Source organism: Lithobates pipiens, unplaced genomic scaffold (assembly GCF_037356315.1).
Source record: "Lithobates pipiens isolate NorthernLeopardFrog02 unplaced genomic scaffold, aLitPip1_a1.2 Scaffold_30, whole genome shotgun sequence".
NCBI classification, from domain to species: Eukaryota; Metazoa; Chordata; class Amphibia; order Anura; family Ranidae; genus Lithobates; species Lithobates pipiens.
In genome coordinates, this window is record NW_027507791.1 from 71,661,059 (window position 1) to 71,681,344 (window position 20,286).

Sequence of the window (20,286 nt, forward strand, 5' to 3'; positions counted from 1 at the left end):
TCAGCTGCGGTGCCGACATTACTGGACTCCAGGACAGGTAAGTGTCCGATTATTAAAAGCCAGCAGCTGCAGTATGTGTAGCTGTTGGCTTTTAATATATTTTTTTTTTTGGGCGGAAGACCGCTTTAAGTTGGAAAACCTTCTGTGCTACAGAAGCCTCCCTTTTACTTACGTGAACCCGAATGTTCCAGCGACAAGAACGAGACTAGCAACTCCAGCCATTGGCTCCCACTGCTGTCAATCAAATCCAGTGACACAGGAGCTGGGGGCGGGGCCAAGTCCTGCTGTCTGTGTCAATGGATGCAGAAGCAGGACTCGGGAGCCCCCATGGAAAGCGCCAGGAGCAGCGCTGGGGGACCCCAGAAAAGGAGGACTGGGGGTGCTCTGTGTAAAACTATTGCACAGAGCAGGTAAATATGACATGTTTGTTATGTAAAAATAAAAAACAAAACCTTTACAATGACTTTAATGTGCTTTTGAGCCTAGGTTCACACTGGTGAGTGGAAAACACTTTATGTGATTCGCACAGGAATCGCACTGCATTCCTGTGTACATCACATGCGATGTCTATGCGCTGTGATTTCATCCATACATTTTGAGCTTTGGTTCACACTAATGCGATGCAGGAAACGCACAAGATTCACTACGTTTGCTCACATCACACTCCAAAGTAATTGCATCTATGCGATCTTCTGTCAATGTTATCTTAAGGACACCCCGAGACAGATCTCTAAAAGGTGTGCGATTGCCAGAATCGCATCGAATGGGCGTTCACACCCATGTGATGTAATTCAGGTGCGGGAAAAAAGAGTCCTGCGCCATTTTGGTGCAGATGCGATGCGATTTCAGCCTAGGGTCACACCGCTGCGTGGATTCACATAGGAATTGCACTGCGATTTTTATCGCAGTGTGAACAGGGCCTGAATGATCCGTAGAAGCCTCCTCATCCTGGGGTGATAGATTTGCACACACAGCCAGGAATCTCTCCATAACACACAGGTGCAAAGGGCAAAAAAAAAAGGTCCAGATAAAAATAGAAATGTCTCTTTAAGATCTTCCATCCCATTTTACTCTATGTTTACATAACAGTATGGACTGTACCACTCCGCACCTCTCCGGAGGGAGGGCCTGTTCAGAGCTAGTCCGCCTTCCCGTCACGTACAGCTGACACGATGTTCCCGGATGAACGGAGATCACCGAATAGCGAGTCGGAGTTCCCAGAGCGAGTAGAAGAGTCGGTCTGGGCGGTGCTAAAGGAGGCGCCGTCCACATAAGCTCCGCCCCTCCCCCCGGGGCTAATCCGGTGTTCTGTTGCCACGGCACTTGGAGAGCAGCGGGGTTCCATTTGTTGTCTGGAGGGGGAGGAGGAAGGAACCGGGTCTGGAGAGTCATTGGCGGCCTTCGGAAGGGGAGGAGGGTGGAAGCTGAATCTCCGGCCGCTCAGCGCGAGCTGCTGCCTGTATCTGAGGGGAGGCGCCGGGGGCGCGCACAGACGGAGAGCGGGACCCCGGGAAGGAGAGAGCGAGCGAGAGCGCGGAGGGCCGGCGGGAGAACTGCGCCACCGACTGCACCGGGGCTGAGGCCGGGTGGGCGGGTGGGGGAGGGGATGTCCTAGCGGCTGTGGAGGGGACCGGAGAAGGAGGACCGGGGGGGACCAGCCAGCTCCATGTTTTCCCCGACCCAGGAGGAGCACGGAGCCCCCAACAAGGAGACCGTCAAGTATGGAGAGCTGGTGGTGCTGGGGTGAGTCATCGCTGTGTGTGACATCGGATACCTACCGCCCCCCTCCATATGCATCCCGTCACCTACCGAACCGACCCCCCCCCCCTCCATATGCATCCCGTCACCTACAGACCCCCCCTCCATATAAAATATATATACACACACACATCCCATCACCTACCCCCCATATATATATATATATATATATACACACACACACACACACACACACACACACACACACACACACACATCCCATTACCTATTGACTCCCCTATATATACACATCACTTACCATATATATCATTCTCATCACCTACCGACCCCCCCCATATATACATCCCATCACCTACTGACCCCCCCCATATATACATCCCATCACCTACTGACCCCCCCCCCATATATACATCCCATCACCTACTGACCCCCCCCCATATATACATCCCATCACCTACTGACCCCCCCCATATATACATCCCATCACCTACTGACCCCCCCCCCCCATATATACATCCCATCACCTACTGACCCCCCCCCCCCATATATACATCCCATCACCTACTGACCCCCCCCCCCATATATACATCCCATCACCTACTGACCCCCCCCCCCCATATATACATCCCATCACCTACTGACCCCCCCCCCCATATATACATCCCATCACCTACTGACCCCCCCCCCCCCCATATATACATCACATTACCTACTGACCCCCCCCCATATATACATCCCATCACCTACTGACCCCCCCCATATATACATCCCATCACCTACTGACCCCCCCCCCATATATACATCCCATCACCTACTGACCCCCCCCCCCCATATATACATCCCATCACCTACTGACCCCCCCCCCCATATATACATCCCATCACCTACTGACCCCCCCCCCCCATATATACATCCCATCACCTACTGACCCCCCCCCCCATATATACATCCCATCACCTACTGACCCCCCCCCCCCCCATATATACATCACATTACCTACTGACCCCCCCCCATATATACATCCCATCACCTACTGACCCCCCCCATATATACATCCCATCACCTACTGACCCCCCCCCCATATATACATCCCATCACCTACCGACCCCCCCCATATATACATCCCATCACCTACTGACCCCCCCCATATATACATCCCATCACCTACTGACCCCCCCCCCATATATACATCCCATCACCTACTGACCCCCCCCCATATATACATCCCATCACCTACTGACCCCCCCCATATATACATCCCATCACCTACTGACCCCCCCCATATATACATCCCATCACCTACTGACCCCCCCCCCCCCCCATATATACATCCCATCACCTACTGACCCCCCCCCCCATATATACATCCCATCACCTACTGACCCCCCCCCCATATATACATCCCATCACCTACTGACCCCCCCCCCCATATATACATCCCATCACCTACTGACCCCCCCCCCCCCCCATATATACATCCCATCACCTACTGACCCCCCCCCATATATACATCCCATCACCTACTGACCCCCCCCATATATACATCCCATCACCTACTGACCCCCCCCCCCATATATACATCCCATCACCTACTGACCCCCCCCCCCCATATATACATCCCATCACCTACTGACCCCCCCCCCCATATATACATCCCATCACCTACTGACCCCCCCCCCATATATACATCCCATCACCTACTGACCCCCCCCCCCATATATACATCCCATCACCTACTGACCCCCCCCCCATATATACATCCCATCACCTACTGACCCCCCCCCATATATACATCCCATCACCTACTGACCCCCCCCCCCCCCATATATACATCACATTACCTAATAAATAAAAAAAAAATATATATATATATATATTTTTTTTTTACACATCCCATCACCTACAGACCCCCCCCTATATTTGCATCGCCTACCGATTTTCTTACCCCCCCCTGTATATACATCACGTTACCTACTGACATATATTATATATATATATATATATATCTCGCCTACCAATTTTTCCCCCCCCCCCATACATCCCATCACATACTGACCCCCCTCCTTCCCCTATATACATCACCTACCAACCCCCCATATACATCCCATCAACTACTCACACCCCCATCCCACCATCAGATCACCGATCTGTATGATTTACATCTAAACCTACCTATCCAATCAGACCACATTCATTCCCTAGACCTACAGGAGATTGTACAATCAGAACGTCATATGTGTGTGTGGTCAGCACAACAATCCATGTATAATCACCAAAGCCATATGCTGAGGACGTCCGATCCCTCTACATCAGCCCTTCCATATAGATCTACAGGAGATCGTACAATCATACCACACACACTGCATAATCCACTTCTCATGTACCGGAAATGTGAGATTGTCCTTAAAGATCACCGCGTAGCTTACAATCAACTCTGCATCTAACAAAACTATGATGACCTACCTAATCCATCTGTATACAATCGCCTACTATATAGTTCTACAGGAGATTGTAATGTGTGATGAGCTCATCTGTACAATCCACATTACAGCCACCAGGAGTATGTACTATCAGGAGGATTCGTCTGGAAGGCCCTTCTTCCACCACAGATTGTCTATAAAGATCACCACACACACACACGATGCCGTCTGATTGTACAATCTCCATTCCAGTGTATGTAGTGGAAGCGGCTGCCTAATTGGATAGAGACCAGGTACAAGTTCCTGTCAGTAGATCTAAAGCCGATTGTAACATGTGGGGAGCCTAGTGCTGACTATATAATCCTGTATACCCACCAACCGCTATGTAGAGGGAGGACCAATCTGATTGGATGGATTAGGTGAGGCCTCATCTAGGTTTTTGAAAGATCTTGGGGCCACCGATGTTCCTGACACCCGTTCATTTCAGTGGGCTGCCAAACGCAAAGTACAGCAAGTGCGACTTTTATAAACGTTCCCCTCCGGACTGAATTGTACTGAGATACGGAGGGAATTTGGTAACACTGGAGCAGCGGTGCATGGTAGCCAATCAGCATGCAGGTTTTATTGTCAAAGCTTTATTGAACAAGCCGGAGTTACAAGCTGCTCACCATACACAACTGCAGATTTTGCACTGTCCAGTTTTAGTAAATCAACCCCAATGTGTGGTCTGGTGGCTGCAATGTGCATTCCTCTGATGTGTTTGGGACTCTATTCACGATTTATGGTACCCACACGCGTCAACCTGTTCTCATGTGATACTGGAAACGCGCGTCACCATGCCGCACCTGCACCTAAAGCCGATTGTACAGTCAGATTGAAACGTGTGGGCAGCCTAACCGTGGCCATACACACGGGTGTGTTTTTTTTTTTTTTTAACGTTGGCTGTCTTCTGATGGGAATAATCGATCTACAGCGGGTAGGGATGCATCAATACAAGTGTAAAAATGACTACGAGTACCGATAATTTATCTCAAGTAATCACTGATACCGCCAGTTACCGATATCTATTTTTAGTGTCATGTGACAGCTTTTTTAGACTAATAAGTTATTAGCGTTTCCTAAGAATTATGAGGAACTGTAAGACCGGGTTCACATATGTGCGGTCCGCTTTTGACAGCTGGTTTTCAGCAACCTCCGGTGCGACTTTGTTCAGCGATTCAGGTGCAAAGTGTATGACATTAGAAATCGCACCAACACTTTTTAACCAGTTCTTGCCTGGCCTATAGCAGATTGACAGCAGGACGTGACGCTGATCCTTCCGGGTAGACATCATAAGACATTCTCCCCAGTCACACTGCTTGTGCATGCTGATCAGTGGTGATCCATTAGGGTAACGAGCCAATGACAGGGGACACAGCTGATCACATGGTAAAGAGCCAGCTGGTCATATATAAACCAATGCTTGTTATCAGCATTTCCTTTCCTCAGCGCTGTCAGTGTCTGAAGAAAGGACAGCCAATAACTGGCTTTCCTGTGACGGGGACATTAACACTGATAATCGGGGTACCAATCATCAGTGCAGCCATTAGTGCCAATCAGTGCTAGTCGGTGAAGAAGAAAAATTACTTATTTGAAAATGGTTAAACAGGAATGAAGAAAGGGTTTTCTTTTGTTTGGTGGTGATTAAATACCATTAAAAGAAAAAACTGTCTAAAAAAAAAAAAAAAAAAAAAAAGCAAATTTAGTTTGGGTATAGTATTGCATGACCGCATAATTGTCCAACGTGCGACAGCGCTAAAAGCTGAAAATCATCCTGGGAAGGAACGTTCCCAGTAGACAAGTGGTTAAAAACGTGCTGCGGTCGGCCTGCATATATGTGGACTAATTCCATGGAAAAGGCTGCAGGTCCACATGTCATGCAAATCGGATGCGGTTCAAAACACATCCAGTTTGCATATATGTAAAAGGAGTCTTAAAGTAATTGTGAAGGTTCTCTTTGTTGTTTTCATAAAAAAAAAAAAATGTTCTACTTGCCTGCTCTGTGTAAGGTTTTTGCACAGAGGGGCCCCAATCCTCCTCCTCTTCTGGGGTGCCCAGTTGATGAATAGGAGGAGCCAGGAGCACCATGTGCCCCCCACGGAGGGCTGCTTTCCCTGGGGGCACCCGTCTGAACGCGCTCCCTGAGTCCCGCTGCTGCAGACAGCAAGACTCGGCTCTGCCCCCTCCTTTCATTTCACTGGATTTGATGGACAGCAGCGGGAGCCAATGGCTTGTTGGGTAATTAACTAATATGGCTGGAGGGCAGGAAACGCCGGCATAGGGTGCGACGGCAGTCATGGCGCCGTCATAGGGTGTGGTTGTACAATTAGAATTGGCCCTGGACCTGTGCGGGCCATGGGGATTCCAGTTGTGGTGTTGGTCTGTCTATTCTAAGCATCAGTAAGTCTCCTTTTACATGGGGGGGGGGGGTGGAGGAAGAGATCGCTCCATTGACAGGTCTGTCTCCGCTCACTGTGCAGCGCCTGCTGTTCTCTATGGGAAGATCGGATGAAAACAGACAGCCTGTCCGTTTTTCATCCAATCCGATGAATGGCGAATGTATCTGTTTTCTTCAGATCTTGTCGGATCGGATGGCAGGCGGTTGTCAGTGGACACATCTCGGGTGACATCCCCCTGCCCATACAAGTTGTCATGGGTGGCCCGCTTAGATCTGCCTGAAAAACGGACAGGCGGATCTTTGCGGGCCAATTATCTGAAAGGAGCCTTATACTTTCTGTAAAAAATAAATATAATTTTTTTTTTCTAAGGAGAGTTTAGAAATAGCTGGAGAAAAGTTTTTATTTATCAGAGTTGTGTTTTGGCACAGGTGTCCAGCAGAGGTGGTGAGTCGGTCAGGAGAGGCCCATTCACACAATATACACTCCAAAAACGCTCTACAAAAAGTGCAAAAGCCATGACGTTCCAGCATTGCCCAGGTGGGCATTGCCGGAATGTCATGGCTTTTGCACTTTTTTTGTAGTGCGTTTTTGGAGCGACATGATTCATTTGAATGGGCTGCCCTCCACTCCAACAATGTGCCAAAGTAGCTCCTGAGCCCCTTTGGCGGTGATTGTCCCATTTTTTATTTTTTGTTTTTTGCACAACAAAGTGCCCTTTTGTTTTTGTTTTTTTAAGCATGTTGGGGTGCCTTTAAAACGGAACTAAACCCTCCCATTGTTTTCAGTCATGGAAGCCACCATCTTTGACTTGGTTTGATCTGCGACTGCCATGATGCTTCATATGTGATCAGTTCTCACACCAGCCATTTGATGGTTTGACAGTTGGATTGAGGCACAACCAACGTGACAGTTATATTACCAGCCACCTGTCCGAATTGTAACTGTTTTCTGAATCGGTTACATTGATGGGTTTATTTCCGATTAGGCCCCTTTCACACGGTTTTCAGGCGTTACAGCGCTAAAAATAGCGCCTGTGTAGCGCCTGAAAAAAACGCCCCCTTTCACTCCAGCGTGAAAGCCGGGGTGCTTTCACACTGGAGCGGTGCGCTGGCAGGACGGTGAAAAAAGTCCTGCTAGCCGCATCTTTGGAGCGGTGTATTCACCGCTCTTACCCATTGAAATCAATGGGACAGCGCGGCAATACCGCCGGCAAAGCGCTGCTGCAGTGGCGCTTTGCGGGCGGTTTTAACCCTTTTTCGGCTGCTAGTGGGGGTTAAAACCACCCCGCTAGCGCCGGCAGACCGACGGTAAAGCGTCGCTAAAAATAGCGGCACTTTACCGCCGACGGCCGCACTGCCCCAGTGGCCTTAAGGTCCCTTTCACACTGGGGAGGGAGGTGCGTTGGGGGTAAAGCGACGCTATTTTTAGTGGCGCTTTACTGTCGGATTTGTGGCGATATTTGGCCGATAGCGGGGGGGTGGTTTTACCCCCCCTTGCTAGTGGCTGAGTGAGGGTTAAAAACCACTGTGAGGCGATTTTCCAGCGGTATAGCTGCGCTGCCCCTTTGATTTCAATGGGCAGGAGCGGTAAACACACCGCTCCTTCACCGCGCCAAAGATGCTGCTAGCACCCCAGTGTGAAAGGGGTCTTAAGACACCCTAATGTGCATTTTGCTGTAATTTTACAGTTTTTTGAAAACGTGTATGTATAGATATTAACTGAATAGATGCGCTAAAAAGTAGTAGGATATGCAGTATTTTTACACAGCGCCTTGTGCAGAAAGATGAAGGAAATGTCATTTTGTGACATTTTAACAAAGTTTACATAAAAGTGCATTATGTTCTAACACATCCCACTGCGTACATACAGAGTAGATGGTACTGCTGGTGTAAATGGGACCCAAGTAAAGTCTGATTGTACAATGCCTGGGACAAACCTAGAGATAAAGAAGGATTAGACTCCATGGTCCTCTCTTTTCTGCTGTCACTCTTCTGTTGGTCCTAATGCCGCATACACACGATCGGAATTATGGTTTGGAAAAAACTCTGATGGTTTTCCCGACGAAATTCCACTCAAGCTGTCTTGCCTACACACGGTCATACCAAATTCCAACTGTGAAGAACGCGGTGACTTACAACATTACGACGAGCCAAGAGAAAATTACGTTCAATGCTTCTGACAATGCGACGAATTTGTTTCCGAGCATGCGTAGGACTTTTGCGCGTCGGAATTTCCGATAAACATTTTTCCATCGACAAATTCGGCCAGCTAAATTCCGATGGAGCATACACACGGTCGCATCTTCTGATGAAAAGCTCTCATCTGTCTTTTATACGATCGTGTGTACGCGGCATTAAGCTTGCTGATTTTTGGATTGGAGTTTCTGGCTGAACACACCCACTGGGGCTGATCGAGCTTCTCCTTGACTGATTGCTAACTTTGCTGAGTGACGTCCGTGCGGGAAATGAGCCCCGCTTTGTCTGGAGGATTAATAAACTATAGCTCTGGAGGACCATGGATTGTAAACATTGGCTTTTGAAAGTTGAGGACAAACGCACAGATTTTCTTCACTTTTATATGGCTGTGGAAAGTTGAGAGCAACGTTTGGAAATACCAGCAACGTGGAGCAAAACGGACATCACCCGATCTTGATATCTGATTTATTCACTTCCAGTTTGGAAGCTTTATAGGCATGACGCTTTCAGTGTAATACAAGGAAAAGAGCGAATAAAGAAATGGAGGTGGAATAGAAAATTCTCAGATTTTTAGAAGTAATGAATGGAATCCTAACAACTTTTATAAATGGAACGGACTGTCGGAGTTGTGTGTGTCATATACAGGTCTGCGATATTGGGATGCATTCACTCCAGGCTCCTGTCTTTGTTACTTTCGCCAGCATTTAAATATCTGAAGTTTGAGATGACCTTCTCCTGGGTTCAGATTATCTGAGCTGCTCCTGGACACCATTCCCTTTTCTGTAAAGCTCTGTTCACATGGGGCGATTAGCTGCAGGGCTGCTCTACTGACAAGGATGTTAAATGCATCTCTGTGCTGCTGTCCCATTGTTGTCTACTGGGACACGTGACTGCACAGGCACAACCACTGTGCCAACATTCGGGTGCTGGTCCCTGAACGCACACAGGATGTGTGTACATGCATGCGCAGCCGCGTGTTCCAGTAGACAACAATGGCACACTGGCATCAGGAATGTACGCAACACTTGTGTATCCCTGTGCCAGCAAAATGCAGCTTTCATGGGGCATGCATAGAATTGTAAATTGGAACTAAACATGGTTAAACTGAACACAGGTGAACATACAGTACAGTTTGAATTTATATCATTAAGGCCTCATTTAGACTTGCAGTTGGGGGGGTGGAAATTGTTTGGTTGCGCATGTCTAAATATACTATAGTCCTGTCACTGTAGGGGATGGGAAGCAGTATGTGACAATAATAATAATAATAATATTCAGGATTTATATAGCGCCGACAGTTTACGCAGCGCTTTACAACATTGGGGTAGACATTACAATGCAATACATCGGAGGCCCTGCTCGTTAGAGCTTACAATCTAGGAATAGAGGGGCCGGTCCCTGTGTAGGGGATGGGAAGGAGTGTGTGACTATAGAGGGCCCGGTCCCTGTGTAGGGGATGGGAAGGAATGTGTGACACTACTGTATATAGAGGGGCCGGTCCCTGTGTAGGGGATGGGAAGGAATGTGTGACACTACTGTATATAGAGGGGCCGGTCCCTGTGTAGGGGATGGGAAGGAATGTGTGACACTACTGTATATAGAGGGGCCGGTCCCTGTGTAGGGGATGGGAAGGAGTGTGTGACTATAGAGGGCCCGGTCCCTGTGTAGGGGATGGGAAGGAATGTGTGACACTACTGTATATAGAGGGGCCGGTCCCTGTGTAGGGGATGGGAAGGAGAGTGTGACACTACTGTATATAGAGGGGCCGGTCTCTGTGTAGGGGATGGGAAGGAGAGTGTGACACTACTGTATATAGAGGGGCCGGTCTCTGTGTAGGGGATGGGAAGGAGAGTGTGACACTACTGTATATAGAGGGGCCGGTCTCTGTGTAGGGGATGGGAAGGAGCGTGTGACACTACTGTATATAGAGGGGCCGGTCCCTGTGTAGGGGATGGGAAGGAGAGTGACACTACTGTATGTAGAGGGACCGGTCCCTGTGTAGGGGATGGGAAGGAGTGTGTGACACTACTGTATGTAGAGGGGCAGGTCCCTGTGTAGGGGATGGGAAGGAGTGTGTGACACTACTGTATATAGAGGGGCCGGTCCCTGTGTAGGGGATGGGAAGGAGTGTGTGACACTACTGTATATAGAGGGGCCGGTCCCTGTGTAGGGGATGGGAAGGGGTGTGTGACACTACTGTATATAGAGGGGCCGGTCCCTGTGTAGGGGATGGGAAGGAGTGTGTGACACTACTGTATATAGAGGGCCCAGTCCCTGTGTAGGGGATGGGAAGGAATGTGTGACACTACTGTATATAGAGGGGCCGGTCCCTGTGTAGGGGATGGGAAGGAATGTGTGACACTACTGTATATAGAGGGCCCGGTCCCTGTGTAGGGGATGGGAAGGAGTGTGTGACACTACTGTATGTGTAGAGGATGGGAAGGAGTGTGTGACACTACTGTATATAGAGGGGCCGGTCCCTGTGTAGGGGATGGGAAGGAGTGTGTGACACTACTGTATATAGAGGGGTCGGTCCCTGTGTAGGGGATGGGAAGGAGTGTGTGACACTACTGTATATAGAGGGGCCGGTCCCTGTGTAGGGGATGGGAAGGAGTGTGTGACACTACTGTATATAGAGGGGCCGGTCCCTGTGTAGGGGATGGGAAGGGGTGTGTGACACTACTGTATATAGAGGGGCCGGTCCCTGTGTAGGGGATGGGAAGGAGTGTGTGACACTACTGTATATAGAGGGCCCGGTCCCTGTGTAGGGGATGGGAAGGAATGTGTGACACTACTGTATATAGAGGGGCCGGTCCCTGTGTAGGGGATGGGAAGGAATGTGTGACACTACTGTATATAGAGGGCCCGGTCCCTGTGTAGGGGATGGGAAGGAGTGTGTGACACTACTGTATGTGTAGAGGATGGGAAGGAGTGTGTGACACTACTGTATATAGAGGGGCCGGTCCCTGTGTAGGGGATGGGAAGGAGTGTGTGACACTACTGTATATAGAGGGGTCGGTCCCTGTGTAGGGGATGGGAAGGAGTGTGTGACACTACTGTATATAGAGGGGCCGGTCCCTGCACTCTGCATGTTCCCTCTGTTGCTATTGAAAGATGGACCCGTCTATAACAATAGCTGGGTGTGGATATTTTTAGCTTATCTGCGACTGTTCAGCTGGATATGACATGTCCCAGAATGCTTTGTAAACTAGAGGTGCCAGAAGATACTCAGTATTTCTCCAGCAGCTGGAGCACCAAAGGTCTCTACATACAGTATGTCCCTCCAGACAAAGTGAATGTGACTACTTGGATGCCAGTGGCTGGCTCAGTAAATACTTTGTTTGCTATACGCTGCCCTATGAGTGATACACCAAATGTGTGTGAATCACTGGGTAAAAAAAACTGCAAGCCGAAACGCACGTTATAATAATAGATTGCAGTGCAGGAAACCCTCGATCCGTGCACGTTCCCTGCACTACATTCAAATCGCGTTGCCCTTGTCATTTGCAGCGGGTGTCAGAGCACTCAAATGCAGTGTGTTTTCCTAAACTGGATCCAGTTGCAGTGCGTTTCCAAAATTGGTGCATGCGCTACTTTGGTGCGATTTAACCCCATACATAATGAATGGGCTCAAATCGCACCGCACTGAATCGCATGGGAATTGAACAGGAAAGCGATGCGTTTCCTGTGCGATTCAGTGTGAACCAAGGCTTGGTCTTCTGGAGTTCTTGTATCTGTATATCGTATCACATCCACATCCATTATATATGTTGACAGTCTAGTGTGACCACAACTAAACTGTTGCTATTTGAAGTGTGTGACTTCTCTGTGAAGCTTTTGGCCTTGCTGGGTGAAATGTTCCCTTTGGATAACATTTTTCTTGTATTAGCAGGAAGTTGTCTGTGCTTGAGAATATCCTTCCCTTCCACATCCCCTTCATTGTAAATGTCTCCTGTTTAGGTGATTTAGAATATATTTTAGAACTTTTTGATGTTAGTATGTGAGGATCTTGTCATTAAATTCTGCAGTCACAAAGTGTATTCCTCAGCACAGTGGGGTTGTAATTGCATAGACATCTGTTAGAATATCCAGATACAGGCCTGTGCTCGGCGACAGCTCTGTTTGCTGGGAAGTTGTGTACCAGTTTAGTAGATGTGACCGAGCACAGCGGATCATGATTTTGGGCAGGCGTCCCACTGCTCTGATCGCCTAGGGTTGGTTTTTTTTAACTCAAGCATATCTGGAAATGGTAATGTGTTTTGCTTCCAGTCCATTCAGGGTAGGTGGTGGTGGTAAAGCACATAATAACGGAGCATATTTTTATGTTTATGAAGCAAAAATAATCCGTGATGTTAGTTTTCAGGGCTCGTCCTGTTGGCCAGGAAACTATGCAGAGAGGCCCTGTGCGCGTTACTGAGACTTCAGCCCCTCCTCCGTATTGATTGGAAGCGAAGGTTTCCTTTGTATAATCTATAGACATCTGGCTTTTCCTTTTCTGTTTTGAAAATGCTGTATCCGAGTGGTATGCTTTCTTTGATCTGAGAATACTCATTTAAAATACAACTCCCAATTACAAAAAAGTTGGGATGCTGTCTAAAATCTCCATAAAAACAGAATGCAATGATTTGCAAATCTCATAAACCCCGTATTTTATTCACAATACAAAACATATCAAATGTATAAACTGAGAAAATGGAGCATAACACTCTTTAGCAAGGAACATGCATTCCACGTTTAATAATTATGCTATTGAAACAAGTATGTGGTGTAAATTGCCTCCAGCATTGTACCTGTTTTCTTCTTGCTGCAGGCTGCCATTTTGCTGAAGCCCAGAGCTTCTGAACCACATTAAATCATAAATTGGAACAAAACCCATTGATTTTTACCATTTAAAAAAAAAAAAAAAAAAAAAAAAAAAAAGTTAGGTGTTCCAGCCTGGGGAAAAATTAAGTCAGCAGCTACAAATGGTGTAACTGCTGACTCTTAATGGACACTTGCCTGTCCAGGGAGCCCACGATGTCAGCACCCCAGCTGATCTTCGGCTGTCGAGTGCTGCTGCCACCTCCACGAAGGCCCCCTTTCACACTAGGGTGGTGGGTGCGCCGGAGGTAAAACGCCACTATTTTTAGCGCCACAAAATTGGCGGTATTCGGCCGCTAGCGGGGCTTTTTTACCCCCCGCTAGTGGCCGAGACAGGGTTAAAACCACCGCAAAGCTCTGCTGCTTGATTTCAATGGGCAGGAGCGGTATACACACCGCTCCAAAGATGCTGCTAGCAGGACTTTTTTTTTTTTTTTGTGTTCTGCCAGCGCACCGCTCCAGTGTGAAATCCCTCAGGACTTTCTCACTGGAGACGCAGCAGCGCCTCTTTCAGGGTGCTTTGCAGGTGGTATTTTTAGAGCTGTAGTGCCTGCAAAGCGCCCCAGTGTGAAAGGGGTCTAAGGGAAACCAGCAGTAAAGCCTTTCGGCTTCAGTGACAGTTCCCTATTGCACATGCACGAAGCATGCTGTGCTTTCTAATTGGCCTGGCAGCGGAAGAAAGGGGAGAGGGGGCCGAGCTTCCGAGAGACGACATAATCTCCGCTCCCACTGAAAAGTGGCAAATGTGGTACCAGATGGGGGAGGAAGCATATAAGCGGAAGTTCCACTTTTCGGGGAACTCTGCTTTACGTTCCTGAAATGACAGGGTTGCCAACTGTCACATTTGCATGCTTCTTCAACCAAACTGTCAAACCATCAGTGGAGTCATAATTGATCACATGTGGAACACCATGGCAGTTGCAGGTCAAACAGAAGCAACTTCATTGGCTGTAAAGGATATGGTTTAATTCAGCTTCACACCATACATGCATGAAAACTGATGGGAACACAAGCAGATTTCACTTTCAGAGACATCAGTTTGCATCTGTTTCACATCAGTATTTACATCAGTTTTCATGCGTGTCAGTTATGTGCCCTATTAACACCAATGTTAATGTCATCATGTCAGTTTTTTTTTTTTCTGTGCAGAAAACTGCATACATGTTGCAAATTCCTGCATGTAAAAAAATGTGCACGGCGTGAACATGGCACAGAGAACCATTGTTTGTTTGTTTTTTGAGCCCTTTGCGGAACGCATGCAGAAAAACTGACATCCCTGCACCATGGTGTGAATGAAGCCTTAAAGTAGAACTTTTGTTTTCTGACTAAGTCCTGCTGGAACACTTCAGGGTGGCCTCTTTTTTGCAGTTCTAGCTTTGTAAAATAATTAATAATATTCACGATTTATATAGCGCCAACAGTTTACGCAGCGCTTTACAATGTATAGGGGGAACAACACAATTGCAGTACAATACAAAAGGTACAGGAGGGCCCTGCTCGTAGAGCTTACATTCTAAAGGGAGGGGGGTGGTGTGCTCTGCACATGCTCAGTTGCTCTCCATTTTTAGGCACTGACGAACTTGTAGAGACCGAACTGCTGGCAGCCTTAAGCCTAGTACACAAGCAGGTTGAGCGAAAAAGAAAAACTGGCCGCTCAGGTCGGAGCCGCTGTACTAACAATCTAATGTTGGTACAGCGATCTCCCCTGCTGAGCTGTTGTGTTCTGATGGGGATGCTGCCCCACAACATTCCGGTCAGTACTCTCAGCTGTTGGTTGAGAGCGCTGATTGGGAGCGCTGATTGGGAGCCAGTTGGCAGACCTCCTTTGGTCATGACCCCACCATAGAAGCCCGCTGAACGGCTATCTTCTCAGACCGGCTCCTATCTACACGAGCCCAATGTCAGCCGGTTTCAGTTGGACCGCCCAACTTTTGGCCCAGGTTTACTAGGCTTTAAAATTGAATTAAACCCTCCTATCCTTTACATCCATAGGAATCTGCTTCCGTTTGATCTGCAACTGCCATGGTGCTGCATATGTGATCAGTTATGACACCAGACATTTGATGGCTTTACAGTTTGGTTGAAGAAACAAGCAAATGTGACAGTTAGCAATCCTGGCATTCCAGGAATGTAAAATTTTTGAAAATTAAATCAATGGGTTTAGTTCCGCTTTATGATTTACTTCTGCAGGCTTCAGCAAAATGGCAGCCTCCAGCAAGAATAACCAGGAGCAATACTGAAGGCAATTACAGCACACCCTATTTTAAAAATTTTTATTTGTAGTATTATTAATGGGGAATGTGTTTCTTGTTAAGGTCCTTTAATTTTATCAAGTTATGTGTAAAGTTCTGCTTTAAAGTGGTTGTAAACCCTTTACAACCTTTTATGCTACAGGTAAGCCTATAATAAGGCTTACCTGTAGCTACCCAGGATGCATGGTTTAGGAGCTATCCGCTGTCCCCTGCATGTGCCAGTGAAATCAGCACATGCGCACTGGGGCAAACTGAAGTGATGTATGTGCCGTTGCTTCAGTCTGTGCGCCGTTACTGGTGGCTCCTGTGCGCATGCGCAGGAGTGACGTTATCGCGGCTCTGGCCAATCGGTGTCGGTGCAGCGATAACCGAAAGTAACCCCGGGAGAGATGTTGCCGTCCGGAGGGGGAGACTAGGATGTCTGCGGGGGCTTCGTTCTCAGATGAGTAATTCATAATGAGCTAGTCGGCGTCGGTAAAATATGCGGGCTTCCTTTCTGAACCTTTCCCGATACTCCGGGGGACTAGACAGGGATGCCCTCTGTCCCCGGCACTATTTATCCTGGCATTGGAGCCGCTGGCGGCGGCGATCAGGGCCAATGGTGATATCTCGGGAATCCCTTACGCGGGCACTCAATACAAAGTGAACCTCTTTGCGGAGGACGCCCTTTTGACCCTGTCCAACCCGCTCATCTCCCTGCCCAACCTGCAACTAGTATTAGACCGATTTTCGGCCTTCTCAGGTCTTCAAATGAACCCCTCCAAGACCACGACGATGAATGTTAACCTCCCTCTGGAACTGGTGCAGTGCCTTCAGGACCATTTGCCATACCGTTGAGCATCCCACTCGATTATTTAGGTTTCAAATTAACGCCGTCTTATTCTTCCCTTTTCTCGGCCAATTATTATCCCCTGTTGCGAACGGTGTCCACCCCTATGCAAGCCTGGCAATTCCCCACACTCTCATGGGTAGGCAGGATCTCGGCGGCGAAGATGACGATCCTCCCTAAAGTCCTTTATTATTTTCGTACTTTGCCTGTCCGGGTACCCACTTTTTTTCTTCGACTCCTGCAGAACAGGATCCTCTAATTTTATATGGGTGCGCAAATGCTCCAGGGTACCTAGAGCGACCCTTTATACCCATAGGCTCCGGGGAGGCTTGGGGGTCCCCAATATCTCTAAATACAACACAGCGGCCCAGATCGCTCCGTTGACTATGCTCCATACAACCATGTATGTTCCTCTGTGGGTGCTCCTGGAGGTGCCTGGCTGTGACCCTTGTGCACTTCAGGCACTCCTCTGGCTCCCCAGAAATCTGCGCCCTCCCTCCCTAAGCCCCATGCTCCTACATAGTCTGCAGGTGTGGGACTCAGTTCGCTTTTCCAGCAATCTGATGTCCCCCTTTCTACCCCTACTCCCCATCACCCATAATCCTCTCCCCCCCCCCCCCCCCCCCCGAGTCTGGAGGAGCCCCAGACATTTTCCTGGTGGTCCTCACATGGCTACCCACGAGTCCAAAATTTTCTTTCCTCACGCTTATTCCCCTCCTGGGAGAGTATCCGTAAAACAAAAGGGGCGACGGCTAACGAGCATTATCACTTTATCCAATTAAAGCACTGGATTGCAACGTTGCGCCGCATGTCCACCTACCCCTTCCAAAACTTTTTGAACATTCATGCCAACACGCCCCAGGGTCCCCAGGCCTTATTTCGCCCATTTATGCCTCCCTGAATAGTCGCCCGCCATCAGCACCCCTCTCTTATATGACTCAATGGGAAAAGGACCTTCAGGCCCCAGTAGACCCAGAGGACTGGAGCAGGGCCTGGAAAACAATCACCAAATGCTCGTTCAACACAAATACCCTAGAGGCTGCATATAAAGTAATGCTCCGATGGTATTGGGTACCTGCCCGCACAGCTCGGGCTTTCCCTGGGAGTACGGACAGATGCTTCCGCAACTGTGGACAGCGAGGTGATGTTATGCATACATGGTGGGCTTGCCCAAGGCTGGTGGGGTTCTGGACTAGGATTTTTGGTTTGCTGCAGACGCTTTTCCACCTAACCATCCAAAGGGATGCTAAACTAGCTCTCCTACATTGCCCAGTACCTGGTTTGCGGGGCCCTCAACAGAAGTTGGCTACTTATTTATTTTATTTATTTATTTATTTATTTATAGCGGCCAAGCGGACCATTGCCCAAGCCTGGAAGTCCCAACGGGTAGATTTTCAAGGTGTTAAAACCCGCATGACTGCAATGTTACTTCAGGAACGTATGTCCAGTATTGTTCATGATTCTCATGCTAAATTTCTAAAAAATCTGGGAGCCGTGGATTTCCTATGAGTTCCCCGCGCTCCAAGCTGCATGCCTGGGCTTGGTCTAACTCCTCTTGGCGAGGCGCCCACACCCGAACTTTCGCCCTCCTTCCTTCCCCCTCTTTTTCTCTCTCTTTTCTTCTTTTGTTCCCTATCTCTCTTCACTCTTCTTTGTAATCTCTCCCATTGCTAACGAATACTGCTGCCCCCCCTAGGAGGGGGTAGTGGAAGAAGGGCCTGCCCTCCAGAAACGACGAGGGAACGAGTTGCCTGGCTCTGGAGCCAGTCTCGATACCATCCCCTACTCGTTTTCCCTCCTTTTCTTGTGTTTATTATAGGTATAATGTGATGGTTGGCCCTTTGGTTTCATATTCATGCTTTGTAGCCCCTGCGAGGGCGCACAAGGAGCAGATTGTAGTCTCTTGTTTATTCCTGTTTATTCAAATTTTCAATAAACATCTTGAAACAGAAATTTAATCATAGCATCGATGCTACGACTTGCATAATCGATTCTCTGATGACGTCACCCACGTGCTGCTATATGCCTTGCCTCTGAGTCTGAACTGAACCCAAAGCAGCCAAAGGGGCCTTGAGCGTTGGCTGCGCCTCTTTTCCCACCCCTGCTGTCATCTCCAGCCGCTCAGCATTGTCGCGTTGAGCTGGCTGCTGCGAGACACGTGGAGCGAGTGTCCCCAACTCCCGACGGGTCATTACCCGGTCTCCAGAGCCTTCCTCCTTGACTCACCTCACACTATGCACAGGCTCCTGTGGGAGAACTGAGATGCCAGATGGATGCAGTTGTCCTCCTCACAGGCTGCTGCTGTGGGCAGCAGGACACTGACAGGAGTCAGGCACCAGCAGTGACTGTGCTCGAGTCATCAGGTACTTTGGGTACCAACCACCATCTTATTGTAGTATAAAGAATGGGCACAGCACCATCTTATCTCTTGTGGCTTAAAGAGTGGACTGGGCAAGTAAAGGAAAGCACCAAAGTCTAATAATTTGTGACCATGAAAATTGGAAACGTCATAGTGGTGAATACAAAAACAATCCTGTCCTTCTCTTTGTGGGATAAAGGGTTGGTTGTGTGGCGCTGGGAACCTACCTACCCCTCTATAGTATACTACATACATAGTCAGATGAACAGTAGTCTTTGTACAAGGATCCAAATGTTTTGAGCCGTGTTAGATCTCCTATACCACATTAAGTAAACAGCTGCCAGCAGTGGTAGTCTTTGTGTAAGCATTTGTGAGAGGAACCCATAGGAGGGTAGGTGCAGTGTCTTGTGTAGCTACAAAAGTTGCATACACCTAAGCTTTCCTAATATAGATGTGTGCTGCTTAGACCGTGACACTGACAACCATTACTAGTAATTATATATATTCTCTGATGCACCATTATGTGGACTGCAAATTTGCCAAATTATTGAAACATTAAAGTGACCAATGAGCATGACTGCCATTTCAACATTAATTATGATTTATATATGTCATTGTCTATTTTCTTCGTGATTTGATTCACAGCTTCATTGATGACTTTTTTTGCATTGCACGTATTGGACAGTAATGAGAAAAAACAAATCGTACAAAAAAAAAGTATCGATGAAGTTGTGGTGTAAATCAATCACTAAGACATACATAAACCCTAATTAACAAAATTGCATACATTCTCGTTTGAGGGGGACATTATGGGGACATTGTGTCTCTCTCTGTCTCCAGCAATCTCTTGTATCTAGTATTTTGTAATCAGTCTGGAGCTTCTCTTTAAGTTGCTGCTGTGTGTATACTTTGCTACATGCAGGGTGTGTGTGTGTTTGTGTGTGTGTGTGTGTGTGTGTGTGTGTGTGTTTTTTTTTTTTTTTTTTTTTTTTTTTTTTTTTTTTTAGAACAGAGAAACAGCTTGAATTTTTTTGGGATGAAAACCAATGCGCGATAATCATGATGCATCATGGAATCTAATCGTGGACAGGATAATCGTAATCAAATTGTGCGGCCAGTGAAGATGCGCACCCCTACTGTATTGGTGTCACTGGTCCCCCAAAAAGTGTCTTGGTGTCCAATTTGTCCACAATGTCGCAGTCCTGCTAAAAATT

The 20,286-nt window shown here is 47.9% G+C and overlaps 1 protein-coding gene across 2 annotated transcripts in view; it reads left to right on the forward strand.

Annotated features, from left to right (window-relative positions):
* Positions 1 to 1,253: 1,253 nt before the first annotated feature.
* The window catches only part of PELI2 (pellino E3 ubiquitin protein ligase family member 2), a 129,590-nt gene continuing 110,557 nt past the window's right edge, over positions 1,254 to 20,286 (forward strand). The window contains exon 1 of one of the 2 annotated variants that reach the window (XM_077464428.1): positions 1,254 to 1,743. In XM_077464428.1, coding sequence (XP_077320554.1) covers positions 1,667 to 1,743 — 77 coding nt within the window. In that variant the 5' untranslated portion in view covers positions 1,254 to 1,666. The remainder of the gene's footprint in view (positions 1,744 to 20,286) is intronic. The other variant, XM_077464429.1, reaches the window with a different exon arrangement.